General features: G+C 40.4%; 2 protein-coding genes across 2 annotated transcripts in view; one reads left to right on the top strand and one right to left on the bottom strand.

Moving 5' to 3' along the window:
- Dnali1 (Putative inner dynein arm light chain, axonemal Dnali1) overlaps window positions 1–6628 on the bottom strand; it is a 7198-nt gene extending 570 nt beyond the window's left edge. Inside the window, exons 1-6 of the mRNA XM_076209086.1 lie at window positions 6545–6628; window positions 4842–4890; window positions 3618–3791; window positions 2512–2664; window positions 1472–1617; window positions 1–160 (exon numbers count right to left, since the gene is read on the bottom strand). The exon at window positions 1–160 is cut by the window's left edge and continues 38 nt beyond it. Of these exons, the coding sequence (XP_076065201.1) occupies window positions 1–160; window positions 1472–1617; window positions 2512–2664; window positions 3618–3791; window positions 4842–4890; window positions 6545–6628 (766 nt within the window). The remainder of the gene's footprint in view (window positions 161–1471; window positions 1618–2511; window positions 2665–3617; window positions 3792–4841; window positions 4891–6544) is intronic.
- A 173-nt stretch (window positions 6629–6801) lies between these two features.
- On the top strand, window positions 6802–17684 carry LOC143039556 (ER membrane protein complex subunit 2-like). Its single transcript, XM_076209754.1, has 8 exons — window positions 6802–6930; window positions 9332–9445; window positions 9734–9884; window positions 12076–12219; window positions 13277–13433; window positions 13586–13681; window positions 16071–16168; window positions 16915–17684. The coding sequence occupies exons 1-8, from the start codon at window positions 6903–6905 to the stop codon at window positions 16997–16999; spliced, it is 873 nt and encodes a 290-aa protein (XP_076065869.1). The 5' UTR covers window positions 6802–6902; the 3' UTR covers window positions 17000–17684.
- Window positions 17685–20665: the final 2981 nt, after the last annotated feature.

Below are 20665 nucleotides of genomic sequence, written 5' to 3'. Positions count from 1 at the left end.
CCTGCACATGTTTCTGGGCCTCGGCTTTGCGGGCTTCCTCGGCCTCTCTCTGCACGGCCTCGATCTCCTCCTTCAACGAAGCCGCCTTGGACTCGAGCTGCTCGACCTCGCCCTTGAGCTCCTCACATCGACTGCTCACTTTAACCTTGTGTTCCTCCGCCTGAAAATACAGAAGGAGGAGACGATGATATATATATATATTTTTTTTTTAAAGAACCCACTATGAGGGCCTTCCTTCTTTTTTTTTCTTTTTTTCTTAAATAACCCACCATGAGGGCCTTTTTTCTTAAAGAACCCACCATGAGGGCCTTTTTTCTTAAAGAACCCACCATGAGGGCCTTTTTTCTTAAAGAACCCACCATGAGGGCCTTTTTTCTTAAAGAACCCACCATGAGGGCCTTTTTTCTTAAAGAACCCATGAGTTTTTTTGTTTTTTTTTTTAAGAACCCACCATGAGGGCCTTTTTTTCTTAAAGAACCCACCATGAGCGCCTTTTTTTCTTAAAGAACCCACCATGAGCGCTTTTTTTTTATGAATCCACCATGAGGGACTTTTTTTTAAAGAACCCAACATGAGGGACTTTTTTTTTTAAAGAACCCACCCTGAGGGCCTTTTTTTTTTAAAGAACCTACCATGAGCCCTTTTTTTTCTTAAAGAGCCATGATGGCCTTTTTTCTTAAAGAACACACCATGAGGGCCTTTTTTTCTTAAATAACTCACCATTAGCGCCTTTTTTTCTTAAAGAACCCACCATGAGCGTTTTTTTTTTCTTTCTTTCTTTCTTAAAGAACCTACCACGAACGTTTTTTTTTTTTTCTTAAAGAACCCGCCATGAGCGCCTTTTTTTCTTAAAGAACCCACCATGAGCGTTTTTTTTCTTTCTTTCTTAAAGAACCCACCACGAACGTTTTTTTTTTTTTTCTTAAAGAACCCCATGAGCGCCTTTTTTTAAGAACCCACCATGAGCGGTTTTTTTTTTTCTTTCTTAAAGAACCCACCACTAGCGCTTTTTTTTCTTAAAGAACCCACCATGAGCGTTTTTATTATTATTATTAGATAACCCACCACGAGCGCCATTTTTTTTTTTTTTTTTTTTTTTTGTTCTTAAAGAACCCGCCATGAGAGCCTTTTTTTTCTTAAAGAACCCACCCTGAGGGCCTTTTTTTTTTTTTAAAGAACCCACCATGAAGGCCTTTTTTTTATTTTTTATTTATTCTTTTTAAGAACCCACCATGAGCGCCTTTGAGTAAAAGCATCAACGACTGCAACAGCACTGTAGTCGAGAGGCCAAACGCAGAGTATGGGATCCAATATATTTGACGTTTCGCCCAGCGGGGGTTCTTCTGAAGAAGCCCTGCTGGGCCAAACATCAAATATATTGGACTCCCATACTCTGCGTTTGCCCTCTCTCCATGAGCGCCTTTCCTTTTTTTTTTTTTTTTTTTTCTTTTCTTTTTTTTTAAGAACCTACCATGAGGGCCTTCCGGACACCGTAGGCACAGGAGGAGGTGTAGAGTCGCTGGTAAGCCTCCAGTGTCTCCCGGATCTCGTCCCGGACGCGATACAAGAGAAGCCCACGCTCGGCGCAGTTGATCGTCGTCTGCCGGATCAGCTCGTCTAAATAGAGATAGAAATTGATGAATAGATAAATAAACAGAAAGACAAATGAATTAATAAAAATAAACAAATAAAGAGATAGATAGATATGTAAATAAAGATAGATAAATATGTGAATAGATAAGCAAATAAAAAAGTAAATATATCAAATAACAGTAGTTTGTGTTCATGTGTGTGCGTGTGTGTGTGTGTGTGTGTTTGTGTGTGTGTTTGTGTGTGTGTGTGTGTGTGTGTGTGTGTGTGTGTGTGTGTGTGTGTGTGTGTGTGTGTGTGTGTGTGTGTGTGTGTGTGTGTGTGTGTGTGTGTGTGTGTGTGTGTGTGTATTTACCTAGTTGTATTTACCTAGTTGTATTTTACGGGAAGGGGAGCTATGTTCGTGGTGTCCCGTCTTCATATCTCATTCTATCTAAACTATTTTTAAATTCATGAATTGTTTTTGCACACACCACTTTTTCGTCCAACTTGTTCCAGATGGCTATTACTCTGTGGGGAAAGCGGTTCTTTTTCAGGTCCCTTCTATAACTGTCTTTCTTGATTTTCTTTTCGTGTCCTCTTGTATTTTGTGTGTGTGTGTGTGTGTGTGTGTGTGTGTGTGTGTGTGTGTGTGTGTGTGTGTGTGTGTGTGTGTGTGTGTGTGTGTGTGTGTGTGTGTGTGTGTGTGTGTGTGTGTGTGTGTGTGTGTGTGTGTGTGTGTGTGTGTGTGTGTGTGTGTGTGTGTGTGTGTGTGTGTGTGTGTGTGTGTGTGTGTGTGTGCCTGTGCCTGTGTGTGCCTGTATCTGTCTGTGTGCCTGTGTATGTGCCTCTGTGCATGTCTATCTCAAGATACGAATCTCAGTGTGTAATCAAAGGAGACGACGCCTTCGCGTAGTCGAGCTCGACTTCGGGGAGACGCACCGAAGCACTGAGTGTACAGTTCTCTCCTGATGGGGCAGATCCCCGTCTCGTAAGCCGACTGCTCCTGCAGACGCAGATCCAGCTGCTCCTGCAGCTGCTGCACGTCCACGGACGTCGCCGGCGTTGTGGACACTGACTGCACCCACAGCTGACCTGTGACAGGTCAGATGTATAAGGTAGTGGCCATGAGATGCGACGTGATATGTGTATATATAAGCATATATATATATATATATATATATATATATATATATATATATACATGTATATACAAATATATATATGTCTGTATGTATATAAATGTATATACATATATATATATATGTATATATATACAGACACACTGAATGGTCTCCAGTACACAGATATTAATCTTTTCCAACCACATTAATTTTTAACTTTAACTCAATGCCATCACGATCGAGACTGACATGGAGTTCGACGGAGGCATATACGGAAACTGATACGTAGTCAAGCCATGGACTCGAACCCAGCTGAGACATAACAAGTGAACAGTGACTTAAACCATTGCGCTATCAGTTAAGCTCCTTGTCAGTCTCGATCATGATGGCATGGAATTAAAGTGAAAATGAATGTGGTTGAAAAGATGTATGTATATATATATATATATATATATCTATATATATGTATATATATATATATATATATATATATATATATATATATATATACATATATACATATACACCCAGCATATATGTCAGCCTATAAGACGCAGGGCGCGTGTTAGACATACACTTGCCTTGAAAACCCTAAACCTCGGGTCTACCTTAAGCCCAGATATTATTAGTTCTAAGTTACACGAGTTACGCCAATGCAAGTGATCTATTTTATAACTGATACACCAGAGTGAAGAGGCATTTGCAAGAGAAAAAATATAATAAAAAAAAAACTCTTAAGGATTTAGAGAATGGCGCAAGCTTGGTGATGAGGATATCACACGTAACACTAGACCAAGTTCAATTATCCAACTTGACGCATACCTAACCATCAAGCTGTACCACCCGTCTGACTTTTTTCGTGTTTTCATTACAGAACCATTCTCTCCCTCACTCCCTCACTCACTCACTCACTCATTCACTCACCGTTCTCCTCCCACTCCCTCGGAGCCAGGATCAAGTTGAGAATCTCTTCTGTCTCCTTCTTGCGAAGTTCGTGGAGTGGCGGCAGGCGGAGCCTCGAGGACGCGGGGGCCGTCCCCAGGGGACCCCCCGAGGGCAGGGGGCCGCTCATCCCAGGGGCGCTTGTGCTGCTCACCTCTGCGGGGGAGAGGGAGCGCCCCCCGGGGGGGGGGGCGACACGAGTGAGAGAAGAGAGTAAACACTCCATGGGGGCGACACGAGTGGTTGCGCCCGCCTGTGGGAGACTGTCTGTCTGTCCGCCTGTATCTGTCTGTCTTTCTATCTCTCTGTCTGTCTGCCTGTGTATGTCTGTCTACCTGTCTCTCTACGTGCATGCCCATCTGCCTGTATACCTCTCTATATACCTGTATGTCTGTCTGTTTGTCTATGTGTTTGTCTGTCTGTCTATCTGCCTGCTTAGCTTTCTGTTCGCCTGTCTGTCTGCCTGCGTCTTTGTCACATCACAGACAAATCCAAAGGTTCTGTTTCCACTTTCAAGAGGAGAACCTCTTTTCCTATACCAGACATATTGCAGTAGCAGAAATAGTAGTAGTACGAGTAGTAGTAGTAGTAGTAGTAGTAGTAGTAGTAGTAGTAGTAGTAGTAGTAGTAGTAGTAGTAGTAGTAGTAGTAGTAGTAGTAGTAGTAGTAGTAGTAGTAGTAGTAGTAGTAGTAGTAGTAGTAGTAGTAGTAGTAGTAATAGTATAATTGTATTAATGATAGTAGTGGCAGCAATGGTGGGATAAGTATTTAAGGTAAGCAAGAAAGGAAGAGAGGGAAGAAGAGGAAAAGGAAGAGGAGGAGGAGAAGGGCGAAGAAGAAGAAGAAGGAAAGGGAAGAAGAAGAAGAAGAAGAAGAAGAAGAAGAAGAAGAAGAAGAAGAAGAAGAAGAAGAAGAAGAAGAAGAAGAAGAAGGGAAGAAGAAGAAGAAGGAAAGGGAAGAAGAAGAAGAAGAAGGAAAGGGAAGAAGAAGAAGAAGAAGAAGAAGAAGAAGAAGAAGAAGAAGAAGAAGAAGAAGAAGAAGAAGAAGAAGAAGAAGAAGAAGAAGAAGAGGAACGGGGAAGACAAAGACATAAGAAGATAAGAACATAAGAAGATAAAAAAAAACATAAGAATGAAGGAGACTGCAAGAGACCATAAGGCTTACACTAGAGAGTTCCAAGACGAAGACGAAAAGGAGGCAGCCTACCTGAAGCGTCCTGCACAGGAACTCCTTCCTTCATAGTGAGGAAAGGAACCTGAAATGAAACCAGAATGTGCCACAGTCACTGATCCAAAGCCAACGAGATTTAAGTATTTTGTTGTAACATCTATTATTCTCTAACATATTTGGTTGCATTCATTTGTTTCTAATTTATATCAATCTATTTCAATTATTTACATTTCTTGTGCTCCATTTTCCTTTGTGTTATGTTATAGCGCCGTAGTTTATTTCATAAATTATTTTCTAAATGCCAATTAAACCCGACCGGTATGGGGTCTTCCCCAAGCTGAATAGAGTTGTCTGGCGTTAGAACAGATCACTATAGAGAACACGGGATGGGCTTTCCTTAACTGAACAAAGCCGCCTGGCATAAACCAGGACAAGAGATCCGAGAAGTTCGGTGTCCGGACATAATCCCTCCTGGACACAATCCCCCTGGACACAATCCCCCCTGGACAAAATCCCTCCTGGACACAATCCCCCCAAGATAATATCCCCCTGGACAGAATCCCTCCTTGAGTATATGTTTATTCATGTATTCTAATATGTTAAAGTATTTTAATATATATTCTCATAATATTTGACTGTATATGTGAATATATTTTTATTTATGTATTTTAATATATATATATATATATATATATATATATATATATATATCTATATATATATAATATTTTCATATATATTTGTAAGGTGTAGTAGTGGAGCAATAAAACTGTTTTCATAAAATATTTATTCTAACAAGTATATAAATGTCTGTAATGCATGCATTAGCACCTCAATAAAGTACGATGTTGATTACTTCGCATGTGATGGTATATAATGGGAGAGCTGCTATTCTGAATAATGTGGGGGATTTTGTCCAGCCCGCTCACTTTTATGGAGGGATTCTGTCCAGGAGGGATATTGTCCGGGGGGATTGTGTCAGGGAGGGATTATGTCCCAGATCCGAGAAGTTCGCATGTACTGTACATCATTCATCATCGTCAGGAGGCATGTCGCTTCACTCACACGCCGATTCCATCACACACAATTTCTCAAGAGGTTCTGCAAGCGTCCCCACTCCCCTCGTTTCCTCTACTGAGGGTTGTCTCTTTTCAAAACAACTCTATGAGTTTGATCAACAACGAGAAAACGTGTCATATGCCCGTATAGCTAGAGTTGGTCTTCACGGATCATATTCGAGGTAAGAAGCCTTGAATGAGTTTGCGGAACAGTGGCAGTTTTGATACAAAGTCAACGTAGCGGAACCCTGTCACTCCTCGAAGGTAGGTAATGCCAAAGACGTCAAAATGCTTCTTCAGTCAGCATTTGATGTCCATGATTTGATGTCCCAGCAATCTTAATTTTATTGTATAAATATCGACAGCGTCATATACTCTGGCTGAGCGAGTGCAGGACACCATGGGACATCCCAAACCTTCGAAGTATTTCCTGATATGACCTATCACTGTTATATAGCAGTTATGTGAAGCTTTCTAAAGCCGCATTCATAATGTACTTGGAAAATATATAGTTGAAATAATCTATATTTTCCTGTATACGAACTAGACTATTTTTGTTGCAGTTATGAAGTTATTGTTAAACTATCAATGAATGGATTTGGTTCATTCTCAGCCTAAAATACGCTAGGTGTACGATCATAGATATTAAGAGTATATTGTCACTAATTGACTTTGTTTTACCTGATCTTTTTTATCCTCTTTCTTAGTTGTTATCAACACAGGTGTGTCATATTTGACAAGCGAAATGACCTTATTTTCTCCCATAGTTAATGAATTGTTGAATGACTTGTTACTGACATATGCCAAAACTTTGTTTACATTGTAGTCATGGAAACATTTCACATAACATCTTTGATGTTTAAAGTATACAAAAATATTTATAAACTAATCACTTCCAACCACCTACATAATACAAAATTTACAAATTTGTAAATATTATGTATTCTATCTTTAATAATATTTAAGTAAAAGTCGAACAATTTCATAGGGAAAACAAAGTTATCAAAAGCATACTGCCAGTCTTTAGCAGACGGAAGCAATGGCGACGCTAGATTTGGACTGGGAAGGTAAAAGAATTGAATTTGTAGTGTTCATAAGACTCTTTCACACTTAAAAACCTGTGTTATGAATTGAAAGTTGTTATTCATATTTTGCAGAAGTGATAATATTTCTCTAGTTCTTACTGTGATGCACATAATCACCATTTAATTTTAGTGAAGTCTGACACCGTATGACATGTCTTGTGAACAAATTTAGCATTTCTCGTGATGTACTGAAATTATTGTCCGAGTACTCAGTAATAGGAAAAAATGTTGTGTATTAACTTCATCTAGTTCATGAAACACTGGAAATGGTCTAGTTTGATTAAAAAAGAATACAAACTTAGTTGATTGCATCATTCTGAATCAGCTGAACAAGTGAGGTATTTTTGTGGATAAATCTGTGCATGTGCCCATAGAGATAAAAAGGTCGCTGCATTACAGTGGAATTTACAAATTACATGTCTTCATTATATTTATATTTTCATAAGAGACCTGAAGAGAGGGTTTGTGTATATATTCTTATGAACAGTTACAGTAGTCAGTACTGTCCCTATTTGTGGAAATAAAGGTTTTGTTGCCAAGTTAGTCAGTACTGGTAGTAGTTATGTAAGGGGGAATTCTTTACTATATTGGGAGCTTTCCCTAACTGAACTAGACTTTTGACAGAAAAAGAAAATGGGAACCTTACATCTTTATGGAGTATTGTATTGAGATACAAATTAACATCAATCAGGTGTTTCCTAGCTTGAAAACCAAGATCATCTAGCAGTGTGAACAAGAGACTTAGTCTAATTTTCTAATTGAAAGGGGTCAGATATTATGAACATGTAAAAGTCAGACATAGGTTATTCTCGTTGATTTGCAGGACCTCCCACAAGGATAAATTTCCAGACTTGTACATTGAAAATTAAATACGTAATGTGTACATCTTAATAACTGTAGTCACATATCACAGCTCATTCATGTCCAAGGCAACTCTGTTCAGAAGATATTCACAAATGGTTATATTACCAAGATTTTATCAAATGAATACAGTAAAAGAAATGAAAGAACAAGAATGTATTAATTATGAACTGCAAATTCATTTAAAGGACCAGCAATGGACACCAGCATCAGGTTGTCCTGCAAAATAGACATGAAAGAGAATTATCTCTTCCTGCTGCTCATCTTCAAAACCCATCAACATTCTCACCATTATTTGAAGGTACAGCCCCGAAAGGGCCGACAGTTGATCTTAGGATAGGGCTCAAGGTCTCTGCCCATCAACTTCGACCGAATTTCCTCCACATTTTTACACAAGGATAGCTGACAGCCAGCAATTGCTCCCCTCTTCATTCTGCTTTAAATGATGGAATAGAAGTAGTCCCACATTGATACAATGCAAATATCAATCCAAAGTTTCTTTCCATAAATATCTTTGGGAAGGCCTGAGGACCATTGCTTGTGTGGGGTTGAGTTTCCAATTGGCGAAAACAAGGGCAACAATGAAATTTATTTCTGTATAGAATAGAATTGTATTTTGCTTGAAAACTACCACAGACAAAATGCATGAAACCCAGCATAACTTTATAGATTATTTCTGTATAGATTAGAATTGTATTTTGCTTGAAAACAACCACAGACAAAATGCATGAAACCCAGCATAACTTTATAAATTACCTAGTCACTACAGTACACTAATGATATTATGGCAAATTCTGCCAGTCTTGAAATGTTGAACTGCAGCATACTCTCCATGAAAGAACCTCCCAACACAGCAAACAATTGACCTTTTCAGATATCTCGGGATGTTTGTCCTCCTTCCATTCACACCTACAGGCTCCGGCAATTGGCCTTTAAGCCAAAAATTTCATAAATCAATCAATCAGTCCTTTCATTCATTAAAATAGGAAACTATCCATGATTTCCCCACTTATCCTGTGATTGGGTCTTCTACAAGAGACCACGGGCAATGGATTGATTAACTGATCCCCTCTGATCATTCCCAGTATCCTGTATACCAAAAGCTCTTTCCTCTTTATAAAGGGGATGGGTGAGTCAAAGCACACACGCACATCATGCACAAAACCCATTTGATCACTTCTCCCATCTCGGAACTCCTGGTGTGTAGGGTCATCCTTCTCTCCAGCCACACTACCAGGATGGCAGTGCAGTGAAGTGCAACTATTCAACAGTAGGGCTCAACAGCCTTTGTAATGAGCTCATGAAATGAAACCCATCACATTCACATGTAATAAAATCACTTGGAAATAAAATGAAAGGTGACAGAATGTTTTAGTCTATTAAGACCTTTGAAAATTTCTTAAATAGACAAAAACGTTCGGTCACCTTTCATTTGATTTTCCAAGTGGTTTTATTACACATTTTGTGAATCATGTGTTTTTGTGATTTATTTGCACATTCACACATGTAATCATTTTTTCAGATGTGCGAGACCAGTTGCGGCAATGGCGAGAAGACAATACAAGACACAGTGAGGAGGTGCTCGACATGTGGACGTACTGCCTGCAGCACTACAAACACAAACTAGGAGATGAGCGTAAGGCTTTTCATGTACATACCCTATGTAGATAGCCTCCATAAGTTTTAATTTGTACACGAAAGTTTCAAACACTACTGTATGGGTGAGATGTGCTCATGAAACTCGGTATAAGGATTTCCATAAGTCCACTAATATTTTGTTCAGAGTCTATGTAAACAATGGATGGAAATAAAGTAGATTGATGGTTAGATAAGAGGAAAAATGCCACTCGGTATTAAATGGATTGGTTGAGAAATATGCAAGATCTTTACTTTTTTATGCTTCTAAGCTTACAACTCTTTACAGGCTGGATGGTCGAGGAACAGGTGGTCATTGCTGGTCTTGACTGTAACCGCCTGGATATTGCCGAACAGTGCCTTTTATCCCTCAACCGCCAATTCCCTGGCTCCCTTCGGGTCAGAAAGCTCAAGGCAATGAGACTAGAAGCCTTTGAAAGGTACGAAAAATAATGCACGTAATGGCCAAGATAATAAGCTTTAAGATTTGTTTAGGTAAACACCTAAGCAAGATGCTGTAATGACTGCCATTTATTTTATATTATTCGTTTGATTTTCATTTATTATTAGTTATCCATCAATTTATTATTATTTACTATTTACCTGTTTGTTTATTATTTAACAATACCTATGCATTTATTTATTATTATTTATATTATTATAATTTTTATTTATTTTTCTTTTATTTATCATTATTATAATTTTTTCCACATCCGACCTAGTTATGGACCAAAAGGTCTCCTGTCAGCATGCTCCTCCTTTGTAATCCTTTGTAACTGCTCACTCTAGTATCATTGAACAAAAGCCTACAGACCCTACAACGGCTGGTAATAGTCCTCAGGTTCTCCCATAGATTTCTCTGAGAAAAAAAAAATGGACTGCTGTAGTAATATGAAATTCATTGTCATTTCATCCATCGCCCCTGGTCGCGCATACAGAAGACCAGTGTCCTTTAGGTAACCAGCAACAGCCTTCAGGCAGGACCATGAGTCATTCGAGGAAAATATATTTTGTTGTTGTCAAGGATTGTTAGTGTTGGGCAATAAGAACATAAGAATGAAGGAGACTGCAGGAGAACATAAGGCCCACACTAGGCTATTCCATGTCCATTACCACCTTTTATCGTCTTCCATAAAGTTGTCTAACCTTCTCTTAAACCACCGATATTTTGGTACCTCCCTTGGTATATAAATAGAAATCTACATATATATATACCAAGGCTTTTTCCCCCTTACAAGGGAGGTAACCAAAAAGAAAAAGGCATAAAATCATTCCCACCCATTCCATCCCTGAATACACTCCCCTCCACCCTCCCTCTTATCTTAGCACCTCCTGGATGATGGGTCATCCCTGCACCTTGTCCACTACCCTGGGTCAGAAGCAGTGTCACAAGACACGGTATATCCACAGCAAGGCCGCTTCATTAAATCGGCGACCCCTTCTCTCCGTCCCCCCATGCATAAAAGGAGAAGATGGGGAGAAATCTCTTCGGGCTGCGTCAAATTTTGCTCAAACATACTCCCTCTCCCCCAACCCATTCCACCTCATGGATCACAACATCATCCTTACACAACCATTCTCCATTCACCCTTATATTCTGTCCCCTACCGTCCTTCCTTAACAGACATTCCCCTCTTCCCCAAAGCCCCCGTCACCCCATCCATCCACCTCATCCCAGGACGTCCCCTCACGTTCACTCCCTCCACATCTGCCTTCCATACCTCTTTTACCAGTCTTTCTTCACTCATTCTTTCCATGTGTCCAAACCATCCTAATACTCTTTCATCAACCCTATCTCCCAACTCCCTTTAAGTCTAAATACGTCCAATTTGAATTCATTATGAGTCCTGCTCTGCTGTCTTAATATGATAACCTTTTCAGCTTCACTCTTGGTATGAGGCATTGTGTGTCCAGTTGCACTAATAAGGAAGCTGTTTCAGCATCACTGGGCTATAGTAGTAGGAGGAAAAAAGCATTTGCTATATATCAACTCACTTTTTGTGAAAAAGTGGAGTAAATATAGTTGAAATTGACACAGATCCCAACCTAGTCCAGAGGCCTAATGTCAGGCAGTATAGACCAGGTTCTCATTACATCTTTTAAACATAGTCACCTGATTTTGGAAGTGGTTTACATATTTATATTTGACATCTTCATACCGCCCATTTTCCTTGTATGTTCTCATTTCTAGAACTTAGTAGTACTTGATTTTTCTTTTTTATTCTCCATTGTGCTTCTTTCATATAGGTTTTGTCCTTAAATTCGATGTTATGTAATAAAAAAACAATTAAATTTTCTGATAAAATTATTTTCATTTATTATTATTTCACTGTTTTCATTATTTTATGTAATTAAAAAAAAAATTCTGCTAAAATTATTTTCATTTATTATTATTTCACTGATTTCATTATTTTGTTTATTTCATTTATATTGTCCCTGGGTGATTTATGGTCCCACCCAGAGGTTGTCAGTTATTTGAAGGCTGCAAAAATCTTCTGCAAGAAAAACCAGGGACAACATATAGATTGTTCATTTATTTTTCTAATTTGGCTTCCTTCTTACCAAATGCTGGATGTTCCTTGTGGTATTTTGGGTACTCGTGTAGAAATGTTTTTTGTTTCCAAATTCCAGGTATGACGAGGCCAACGAAGTGTATGATAGCATTATACGTCAAGATGAAACTCATTCCACAGCCCGGAAGCGCAAAGTAGCGGTTTTAAGGGCACAGGGTCGCATAACAGAAGCCATCAAGGAGCTCACAGAATACTTAAAAAAGTAAGGGGGCTTAAACAGGTATATCTCACTCTCTCTCCATCTCTCTCACTCACTCACTCTCCATCTCAGTCTCTCTCTCTGTCTTTGTGTGTATGTCTGTCTATCTCTATCTCTACCTATGTTCCTCAAGAGATGAGATTGGTGTTTTGTAAAAAGAATCACTTAAATAATTTCATATATACACATATACCAAGGCTTTTTCCCCCTTACAAGGGAGGTAGCCAAAAAGAAAAAGGCATAAAATCATTCCCACCCATTCCATCCCTAAATACACTCCACTCCCCTCCACCCTCCCTCCCATCTTAGCACCTCCTGGATGACAGGTCATCCCTGCACCTTGTCCACTGCCCTGGGTCAGAGGCAGTGTCGCAAGGCACAGCACATCCACAGCAAGGCCGCTTCATTAAATCGGTGACCCCCCTCTCCGTCCCCCCATGCATATAAGAAGATGACGAGGAGAAATCCCATCGAGCTGCGTCAAATTTTGCTCACACGTACTACCTCACCCCCCATTCTCCCACCCATTCCACCTCATGCATCACATCATCATCCATATACAACCATTTTCCATTCACCCATCTTCTGTCCTCTCCCATCCTTTCTTAACAGACATTCCCCTCTTCCCCAAAGCCCCCCATGTTCACTCCCTCCATATCTGCCTTCCATACTTCTTTTACTAGTCTTCACTCATTCTTTCCATGTGTCCAAACCATCCTAATACTCTTTCATCAACCCTATCTCCCAACTCTCTATCCACCCCTGTTCTCCTCCTCACCTCCTCATTTCTCACTCTATCTAGCCTAGTAAACCCCATCATACTTCTCAGACACCTCATCTCAAACACATTCAAACTCCTTCTCTCTCTTTATATGCAAGTTGAGGAAATCTTTAGTTTTGATATGTTCTTTCCCAGTTTCTCATAATGCTGCCCATAACTGCATTTTCCTCAACTAGTATCATGTATTTTGAAGGTTTTCTATACACACTTGTTCAGCAATGACATGATTTCAAATTGTTATTTCTTCTTTTAATCTTTTTCTTTCTCTTTTCTTTTTAGATTCATGTCTGATGGGGAAGCATGGCAGGAACTATGTGACCTCTACATCAAGGAAGGGGACTACTCCAAAGCTGCCTTCTGCATGGAAGAGCTTATTCTCACCAACCCTCACAATCACCTCTACTATACACGCTATGCTGAGATCAAATATACACAGGTGTGTACATTCTTCTTCAAGTGACTATACTCTGTAGCTTCTGTGTGGTCATAATGCAATCATGGGATGCAGCATCGGAACACTGTCCATGTGGACGGGAGTCCAGACATATCGAGTCCTTTCACTGTTGATTATAATTTGTTGCATTGCAGGGTGGTGCAGAAAATATGGAACTAGCCCGAAGCTACTTCAGCCAAGCTGTCAAACTGAATCCCAGCAACCCAAGAGCATTATTTGGTCTCTTTTTGGTAAGATTTTAGATTGTATGAGTGTGGGATGTATGTATTTACCTAGTTGTATTTTGCGGGAGAAGAGCTATGCTTGTAGTGACCCGCAGTTGTATCTTTCCACATCCAGTTCTTTCTTAAAATCATGTATAGTTTTAGCACTCACTGTTTTCTTTCAATTTGTTCCATGTATCTATTACTCTGTGTGGAAAGCTGTTCTTTTTCAGATATCTTCTGTAACTGTCTTTCTTAAGTTTCTTCTCGTGTCCTTTTGTATTTCTTCTGTCCCATTGTGTGTGGGGGGGTATGGGGGGAGTTATCCCTCAGCTGGCAACCTCCTTTACAAGGAGAAAGGAGCCTTTTGATATATAGATGAGTGGTTGGCCCAAGATAAAAGGGAGAACAAATGGGTGTTGGCTGGGTGTAAAATAGGTAAAGGGTGGGTGTATGCCTTGGCTGGACCACTCCTCTTATAACAGGAGAAGGTCTTTTTGGTATGGATAAGATGCAGGGATGACCTGCCATCCAGGAGATGCCAAGATAAGAGGGAGTGGAGCAGGTAGGGGATGGAATGGGTGGGAGTCGTTACTATGCCCTTGTCATTTGGCTACCTCCCTTGTAAGGGGGAAAAAAGCCTTTGGTATATGTATGTATGTATGATTATTTTGGATGGATGGGGTGGAAAGTGCTTTGAGCAGGAGGGGAATGTCTGTTGAGCAAGGAAGGGAGGAGGCAGGAGATAGGAGTGGAGAATGGCTATGTATAGATAATACTGTGATGCAAGGATGGGAGGAGGTGGGGGAAGTAGGGAGTGATTATGTGTTTATGATATTTTGACACAGCTCAAAGGGATTTCTCCCCTTCTCTACTTTCCGTTTGAAGAGACGGAGAGGGTGGGATACTGATTAAGTGAAGCAGCCTTGCTGTGGATGTGCTTTGTCTTCCTGCATTGTTTCTGACCCATCTGGGTAGTGGGCGGGATACAGGGATGACCCTTCTTCCACGAAGAGCCAAGATGAGAGAGAGGATGATGTGAATGTGGTGCAGATGAGAAAACAAGGAACGAGATTGACAGTATGCTTGTGAGGAAAAAGATGGATGTGTTAGCATTGAGTTAAACCCAAGGGTTGTTTAGCTTGTTGTTGTTGTCGTTCCCTAGACTGTCTGTCCGAGCAGTCCCGTCTCCCCAAGGAAGGCCACAGCCGAAACTGGGTTTTCCCACAAATCCTTTATAGAGTGTATGTTGTGTTGTTTGCGTGCATGATTGTGTATAATGCAGTCTTCCATTATGTGTTGTATGGTATGGGGTGAAGTGTTACATCCTGGGCAGCTGTTCACAACACGGTCGTCCAGCCTCTTCTGGTAGCTTAGAAGTGCTGGGTGGTGACCGCATCGCAGTCTGGCCAAGTGGACTCTGTCCTTTCGTGGGAGAGAGGATTCAGAAGGGTGGATATCAGGGGGTCTGGCATGCAGCAGTGTGTTGTCTTTCAGTGTGTTAATGGAGCGGTGAGTGATATGATTATGAATATGTTTCCGGAGGCTGGTATTTGGTGGTTGTGGAGGAAGAGAAGAGAGTATCTGTGCGTAATAAAGGTCTTTGGGTGTAGTTTTAATGTTTCTTGGTGTGTGTGGGTGTTCTGCTATGTAGTGTAGCGGGTGTGATGTGTTTGTGGTGGCTGCAGCAAGTGTTTGTGTGCCTCTCATGTCGAGGTGGTCCTTGACTTTGAGGACTTTTGTTTCATGGTGTAAATGGTCTGTAGGTGATGTATTTGTGCAGCCTGTAATTGTTTTTAGGGCTTTGTTTTGTATGATTTGAAGGGTGTTGTGGTGTGTCTCACTGAGATTAGGAGCCCATGCAGGACTCGCATAATTCATCACTGAGCGTATGCATTGTTTGTATATTGTTATATTAGTTTCTTTGTTTTGTCCAAATGTTGTTCCAGTGATTGACTTAAGTGCGTTAAGTCTAGGTGTGCACTTGTCCTTTATGATATTTTTTGATAATATTGATAAGAGGGGGGGGTCGCCGAATTTATGAAGCGGCCTTGTTGTGGATGTGCTGTGTCTTAGGACACTGCTTCTGACCCAGGGCAGTGGACAGGGTGCAGGGATGACCCGTCATCCAGGAGGTGCCAAGATAGGAGGGTGGAGGGGAGTGGAGTATTTGGGAAATGAAATGGGTGGGAGGGACTTCTATGCCTTTTTCTTTTTGGCTAACTCCCGTGTAAGGGGGGAAAAGCCTTTGGTACATGTATGTATGTATGTAATAAGTTTATTTTGGCATTGAATCAATATACGTGAAGTGCAGATAATGAAAAGAACACATAGTTTAAAATAACAATTGCAATTGCCGAGGATAACTCAGATAAGCATGTATATTGTATTTTTCTTTTTCTTTTTTTTTCCCCAGAGTTGCAGTCAAGTTGCTTCTTCACCAAAGTGCAGTGCACAAAAGAAAAAGGAATCACAGAGACTGGCTGCCTGGGCCCTCAAGGAAGTGTCACAAAAGTAAGTGATAATGATCTCTCTCACATATATGGCAATCTCCTTATCCAGTCGTAAATTTGTTGAGCAGACAAAAACATCCTGAGCTGCTTCATTCCTTCGTCCATTCACAGTCTCCGTTCATCATAATCTTTCACACTCTCTTCCCTCCCCGACAGGTGCTCTTGTATCCAGTGCCCAGAGCCCTTACATGCCTAAGTGCTGCCCCAGGGAAAGTTCTCAGTGATCCCGACCCCCCCCCCTCCCCCATCACCACTTTCCATCTCCACCATCCTTTACAGCCTGTTTTAGCTATTGGCTTGCGAGATAATGAAACAGATTTTAAAAATTGCATTTAATCTCCCTGTTGCCTAAAGGATAAAGGAAAAATTATTCATATTCTGTCAATTCTAATGCAAAATTCATATATTATAGTTAAATATTCAGGTCTCCTTTGACCCTTTTTTTTTTATCATAATTACTTTGTCACCCTTGTGGGCGGCATGTCCAGACTAGAATTGCCACCCCCCTAAATGTGCCACCCCAAGGCATATGCCACCCCCACCCCCCCATGTGAGGGACCTGCCAGTGCCCCCATCATTCCATCCATCCACTTTGTTCTTGGTCTTCCTTACAATTTGATTCCATTTACTTCTACTTTCCACACTTTTTGTTAGTCTTTCCTCAGCTAAAATGTGAATTCTAGACCAAAGGTTATGTCAGTGTTTCATAGATTTGAAAAGGTAATGTTGCCTTTTTCTCTTTTTCAGATATGCCAAGTGTAGATCAAATGTTGTGGATGCCGGCAAAATTCTGGAAACCTTCGGGTCCCTCAGTATAACGGATAAAGTTTAGACGAGTTACAGAGGCTGTTATTATTCAACAAATCATTTTCAACAAATCATTTATTGTACGAGGATAATGCAAAGTTTTGTTTAAGACTTAAACAGTAAAATGGTTATGTAAGATTTATGATTTTTATATGACTGTCTATTGAGTATATCTTGTTATGTTTAAAGTGATTAAATTTTCTCATGGGTAATAACAATCTTCTTCTTGACTTTTCAGTTTTTTTTGTGTATTCTCTTTCATTACATGAACAAGTGATCTCTTTCTTAGTTTGCCTCCTCTCCCGTCTCCCTTTCCGTTCTTCGTATATATGTTCATCTCAGGATGTTCCGTTAAGGGACTCAGTTTGCTGTTTGTTATTCGATGAGCATCTTGTGCAACACATTTCCCAGCGTAATGTTTAAAGAAAAAGGTCATCACTGTATTAAACAGACAAGATTGATGGCATTGATTTATGTCCATTATTTCTTTTGATTATATACATTCCCTTTAATATATACAGTAAACCTTAGAACAAAATAGCCTTTGGTACATTGAAAAGGTTTAACAAATATAAATCCCAAGACTACTGTATGTTATATATATATAGATATATATATATTTGTTTATAGGGATTTGCAGTACATATGAGCATCACTTTTGTATGACTAGTGAACTGCAACAAGTTTTCAATAAATGCATAGAAACGTTGTATTTCTCCTTCCTTTTATCAGTGGTGCTTTGTTATAGATTTCCTTTTTTATGATTTTGTAGAAGAGGTTCAAGTATGTGGGCATCTATACTTCTTCCATTATCTGGTGACCCATAGGATGTGGCCGGCAAAACCAGCAGCGTTACCACGTCTAAACCATCTCCAAAGAAAATGGGGGAGACACCATTTTCTTTATATTTGCATGTATGACTGACAAAGGATGAATGAGTGACCCACGCACCAGTGACTCAATGACCCCAACCCCATGGAAATTCCTAGGTCGGGAGCTGGGGCAACGTCACCTGACCTGAGATGCCACATCGTTTAACAAGTCTCTTTACATGTATAACAATTACTCATATCACCTACCATTTAATGAAAAAATAAATATGCATTTAGAATGGGCGGGGGGGTGGGGGGTGGGGTAGTATGTTGTGAGTAAATTTTGACGCAGCCCGAAGGGTTTTCTCCCCGTCCTCTCCTTATATGCAAAGGGGGACGGAGAGGGGGGGTCGCCGATTAAATGAAGCGGCCTTGCTGTGGATGTACTGTGTCTTGCGACACTGCTTCTGACCCAGGGCGGTGGGCAGGGTGCAGGGATGACCCGTCATCCAGGAGGTGCTCAGATGAGAGGAAGGGTGGGAGGGGTGTGGAGTGTATTTAGGGATGAAATGGGTGGGAGTGTTTTTATGCCTTTCCCTTTTTGGCTACCTCCCTTGGAAGGGGGAAAAAGCCTTGGTATATGTATGTATGTATGTACATGACATCATGGCAGACAACACTTTGTGGGTCATGAGATAATAGAAGCTGTGACAGTGGATGGTGGAAGGAAATGTGAAGTTAAACATATCACTCAGTTGACTGTCATCTTGAGTTTCTCTAACATGAATCCTGCACTCCTGTAGTAACTTGTACTGGTCTTCTGGCCTTCCTACAGATCTCTCTGGGAAAGGCACTGCACTGTTATTTATGTTTTACTGTTGACCAGGATCCATTGTACACACAGGAGCAGAGAAGTTTACAGACATTACTTTGGAGAACCAAGAAATACATTTTTTTATATTGACATGCAACCCATAACAATCGTAATATATTAGTTTAAACAATGACGGACTGAAGCAAATAATAAAATTTACACCGTCTCCCATTAAGTCAAGTAAAGAAATCCCTATATTTTGATCACTATCTCTGATCCTCTTCTGCTGAAAAGGATCACAGATAGTGATCGAAATATACAGATTTCTTTACTTTTGCCTATTCTTCTCCGAAAGTGGGTCATTAGTATAAGTGTATATACACACTTAAAAGCTATACCACATACTTTACCTCCACCCCCTCTCTCCACACAGTTGGAACAAGGAGGTACATCAGTCCTTGTCTAACCAGATATCTCATCACAATCATGTTAACTCTATCCCTCTCTAAGCCACTGCAGATTAACTTTTCTTATATCACCCAAAAAACATCTCGCTATATCTCCATTAGACTACATTATTAAAGAAGTGCTATCAGATCTCCTTATTGAATTAATGCCCCCATACATACCAAAAGTTTTTTTCCCCCTTATAAAGGAGGTAGCTAAATCAGAGGCATGCACCTATTCCCACCCATTTCACCCCTTCACCACCCTTTTCATCCCTTCCCTATCAACTCCTCATACATATTTTGTACATACATATACCAAAGGCTTTTTTCCCCTTACAAGGGAGGTAGCCAAAAAACAGAGGCATAAAAACCATTCCCACCCATTTCATCCCTAATACACTCCACTGCCCTCCACCCTCTACCCTCCCTCTTATCTTGGCACCTCCTGGATGACGGGACATCCCTGTATCTTGTCCACTGCCCTGGGTCAGAAGCAGTGTCGCAAGGAGATTTAAACACTTTGTCCCATACAAAGCAAGCTCAACTGCAGATATCAAGCCTACTCCTCTGCTACGCCCACAGCCCCTCGAGTACTAAAACCTGTGCTCTCTTTCTGGTCTTGATTATTGACAATGGACTCACTTGGACTACCTGCCTCTAAACTAAAATCATCATGCCCAAGACCTTGTGATTTCTTGAAGCTACTATCCCGCACAAGATGGGGAGTGGATAGACAATCCCTCTAAAACTTGTAATAGGCCCTCATGCAGAGCAAAACTGACTCGTGTCAAGTCCTGACTATATCCCTTCAAATGCTCGAAACATCTTTGCCAGCTCAATAATGTTTGAAAGTTTAAATATGCATTCATACTTAAGAAATTTCTTGGATAAATGGAGTATGCTTAGCATACACACATATACCAAGGGCTTTTTCCCCTTTACAAGGCAGGTAGCTAAAGTCAAAAGGCACAATTCCATTCCCACTCACTCCACCCCCATTCACCACTCTTATGCATAGTGGGAGAACTGAATTTAGCCATAGTAGACAGTGAAAAAGAAAATCTCGGTCTTTGTGACCTGTGAGGATCATGGAAAGTTGTAAGAAATTAGTCAAAGTTTAGCATGAAAGTGACTTGAAAATGCCCAGAGGAAACTTTACCCACATCTAGGTGATACTCATACAGAGATCAAGACTAGATAAGGATTTCAGTAACGAGATGCACAAGTCACATTTACATTCTTATCTTGCTCAGTCCCGTGAGTACCCCAGATATGACTCCTGATAAGGACAAAACTTGTTTGCATAGTTCAGATAAGTTCAATGCTATTTCATCATACTCTCTATGATAAAATATTATATATGCAGAAAAGCAGCATCCCACAGTGGAATTTTCTGCAAAAATATGTGTGTGTGTCTGTGAATGCACATACATTTGTGGAAAAAACATGTCCCATGGAGTAGATTGATATATAGTTTATGGGAGGAAAGGGGTGGATGGGAGTGGAGTATGTAGGGATAGAATGGGTGGACATGGGTTTTATGTCTGTTTTTTTGGCTACCTCCCTTGTAAGGGTGAAAAAGCCTTCGGTATATGTATGCATGGTGCCACAATATC

This window comes from Oratosquilla oratoria, chromosome 26 (assembly GCF_046742065.1).
Source record: "Oratosquilla oratoria isolate Oo_2021 chromosome 26, ASM4674206v1, whole genome shotgun sequence".
Classification (NCBI taxonomy): domain Eukaryota; kingdom Metazoa; phylum Arthropoda; class Malacostraca; order Stomatopoda; family Squillidae; genus Oratosquilla; species Oratosquilla oratoria.
The sequence above is the reverse complement of the archived record's forward strand: the minus strand, read 5'-3'. Positions and strand labels throughout refer to the sequence as shown.